Genomic DNA, 3,427 nt, shown 5'->3' with positions numbered 1-3,427 from the left:
TTTTATAATATTTTATATCATATTATATTACTCTTATATTTATTATAATTTTATTTTTATGTCTGATCTATTGGCCTTTGAATAAAGTGACTAACAATATTGGATGAGTTTTTTCTCTTTTTTTTTTAAATAAGGAAAGTGTCAAATTCAAAAGAGAAGAAAAAGACACAAAGCATATCATCAACAAACCACAAAGTTAGCAAAACAAAAACATCCAATTCACAATGCTTCAAATTCAAAGGAAGCCAACCACATGAAAAGAAAATACACATAAATGAGACTACATATAATTAATCTCACCCACACAGCAGCCTAATTAAAGGGTTAGCTAGTGATGCAGTGACCTAATAATATTCATTTATTTAAAACATGTTGGATTATTTTTTTCAAAAAAAAAATGTAAAATTTAAAAAATTAGAAGATTATATGTAGGAAGAAAAAAGTATATTAGCGCATGTAGCAAATTTTCACTGACATAATAATTCTATTTTGTTCTATATATTAAAGATATAATAATTTATTTGTTTTTTTTATCAACTTAAATTTTTGAGAAAAATAATTTTATCCTCAATAATAATACAAAGCTTTTAAATACTGCTATTGTTGAGGTGTATTTTTGTTTTCCTAATGTTTATACTCAATTAATTAGCACTAATAATTTTTTACTTTAACCAACCTAATACTCAATAGTATTGGTCTCCTCACTCTTATAAACTCCTCACTCTTCCTTATTTTCTTTGATGTGGGACTAACTTCGTATATTCCTCACACTTACAACATTAACAATTATTCGATTGGAATCCTCTAGGGTTTGATAAGGTTCCACAAATTCAAATCTGATTAATATATATTCATTCCAATAACCACTACCAGAGGCAAAGTATATATATATATACACACCACTTTCGGTCCCTAGAACAATGCTATGCTCTTGCAATATTCTTTTTGACAAGAAGAATGTTACATATTTTAATTTAAAGTTTAGTGAAGAAGTAGAGAATAAAATGTAATTTTGTACGGGATGAAGATTAGTACACTAACTTTCATTCATAATTTTCATTTATACATAGGGAAGGATGAATGTAATAATCTTCAATCTATGGATCGGAAGTGAAAGTTAGTATTTTTCTTTATATACTTTATAATGAATAATGAAATATTTAGTCAATAAGAGAGTTATAAAGTAGTAGTAACGTATTTGTTATAAAACCACTCATTTTAAATGGTTAAACAGGTAGGAAAAAGCAATATAAAGAATTAATTGGTTATATCTCTAATACTTTCTTTTAAACAAGAGTCTCTCGAATTTACTTAATTTCTTGCATGGGTTTTTTTGTTTTTTTTTTTTTATTTATCTTATGCTATTTTTTTATTTTTGGGATTTATTAAGGATCGAACTTTATCAAACATAGAATTTTAATATTATGTTATGAAACTATTCATTCCAAAAACTTAAACTAATAGAAAAAGATAATATAAATGATTATCTCACTCATTTTCTTAGAAATAGGATATTAATTGAAACAAAATAAAAAAAAGATTGTGTTAACTTTTTATTATATATATTCTTAATAAACCAACTTTAAATATAATGGACCTTTTTGACTAACCAAATATATATCCTCTAATGATTTAAAGTTTTTCTATTTTTAAATAAAAAAGCCCTAATGGAAAGGATAATAAAATGATTATTTTTGGCAATTAAAGTGATGAAAATGAGAGCACATGCCACATGGGGGGCAGCATATACATTTTTGGGCTTATAAATAGCACAAATTATTTGCCCATTCTTACACATAAGCTAAACTTCTCTTATCTCCTACTCTCTGCTTATCTCCTATCTTCTCTCTTCTTTATTTTTTATTTCTTTTTCTGTTTTTGGGGTGTCTTATATATGATTTGGTCGTTAAGGAGTTATTAGTTATATTGTTTGGTTAAGAAACAAGTCCATCCAAATTCAAAACCTTAAATAACAAGTATATAGTTCCTATAAAGATATATGGACAACAACCAAAAACAAAGTTCTTCTTCATCAACCATGAATAACTTTGATCAATTTTTTGGTCCCAAGGACTCATCCTCTACTTCATCTTCCTCCATCGCTCTCTTTGGTTCCATTTTTCCGCCTTCATCATCTGTATGCATATTATTTTGTTTATTTTAAATTATAGATATTAAATTATAAATTCTTTATCCTACGCCTTAAATTATAAATCCTAAACTCTAAAATTAATCAGTATTGGTTAACTAAAAGTTAGTCCTTTATAAATCGTAATTTGGTTTGTGAAATTTTTAATTGACATATCAACAATCAATAATCCAGTTAATTTTTTATTTTTAAGGTTGGAGGGAGAGATTATTCAAGAACACAAGATGTGGCAGGCAAACATTTTGCAATATCAGGTTCGTTCAAAACTAAGTACGTTGAAAGATACTAAAAGGCATACGTTTTTTTTTTCAAAGAAAAACACAAATAAAATAAATAATATTTTTTAAAAAATAAAATTTACTTAATTTTTTATTTACTAGAAGTTAATGAAACGAAATTTAATGTGATTTATATTTTCTGTTTATGGAATATTATCTTTTATATAGAGAGAGAATACAAATATTCTTTCTGTTTAAAATTTAGAGTTTAAAATTTAGATAATATACACATAGAATTGGATTGATTTTCAGATCAAAATAAGAGTAGTGACATGTTAAACAAGAATAAAAGTGTGGTGGAGCATAACTATTACAGCTCTTCAATCTACTATGGTGGTCAAGAAATTTATTCCCCAAGAAGCAGGACCACCACCACCGCCACTACTCCTCCTCCTCCTCAACCCCACCATCATGCTGTGAGTGTCATAAATAATTCTCACATCCTCTTTTTTTATTTAGTATATGCAATTTGTTTTTAATTACTATATTTATGGACACATTTTAAATACGACATGCATTTTTTCGTATTTTACAATATTTTAGTAAAAATTAAAAGATATTTTTTTTTTGGATTCATTTGGATATAACTAAATAAGATTACATGTTAACATGTCTAATTTTTTTTTTAACTTATATATTTAAAATAAATTTAGGAATTAACAAAAATTTAAAATGATCATATTTATGTATCTCATATCATGTTATATTCGGTATTTTTGTCAATATTAATACATCATAGATTTAGGTTGTGTGATTATAATGATGTTTTTAACTTTATATTAAAAACTTGGCACTTTTATAAAGTGTATGGTTGCCTTGAAAATAACCTTTTGCATTATACCTAAGTTATTCGTCATTAGTTAATATATCGATAATGTTACATAGACTCTCTAATTTTTTTTTGTGAAAGAGTATGTAGAAACAACTAACAAGGTACAAGGTCTCACATGTTCTTGTAAGATTGACACATATATTAAGTAAAGTTATGAATAATGAATAA

General features: G+C 25.7%; 1 protein-coding gene across 2 annotated transcripts in view; it reads left to right on the top strand.

Annotated features, from left to right (window-relative positions):
* The window catches only part of LOC107609916, a 6,807-nt gene continuing 5,153 nt past the window's right edge, over positions 1,774–3,427 (top strand). For both annotated transcript variants that reach the window (XR_002351139.1, XM_016311974.2), the window contains exons 1-3: positions 1,774–2,137; positions 2,343–2,403; positions 2,680–2,843. Coding sequence is in view for 1 of the 2 variants with exons in the window: in XM_016311974.2 (XP_016167460.1) it covers positions 2,000–2,137; positions 2,343–2,403; positions 2,680–2,843 (363 nt within the window). In the remaining variant the exon portion in view is untranslated. The remainder of the gene's footprint in view (positions 2,138–2,342; positions 2,404–2,679; positions 2,844–3,427) is intronic.

This window comes from Arachis ipaensis, chromosome B07, assembly GCF_000816755.2.
Source record: "Arachis ipaensis cultivar K30076 chromosome B07, Araip1.1, whole genome shotgun sequence".
NCBI lineage: Eukaryota > Viridiplantae > Streptophyta > Magnoliopsida > Fabales > Fabaceae > Arachis > Arachis ipaensis.
This window is presented reverse-complemented; position numbering and strand designations above follow the sequence as displayed.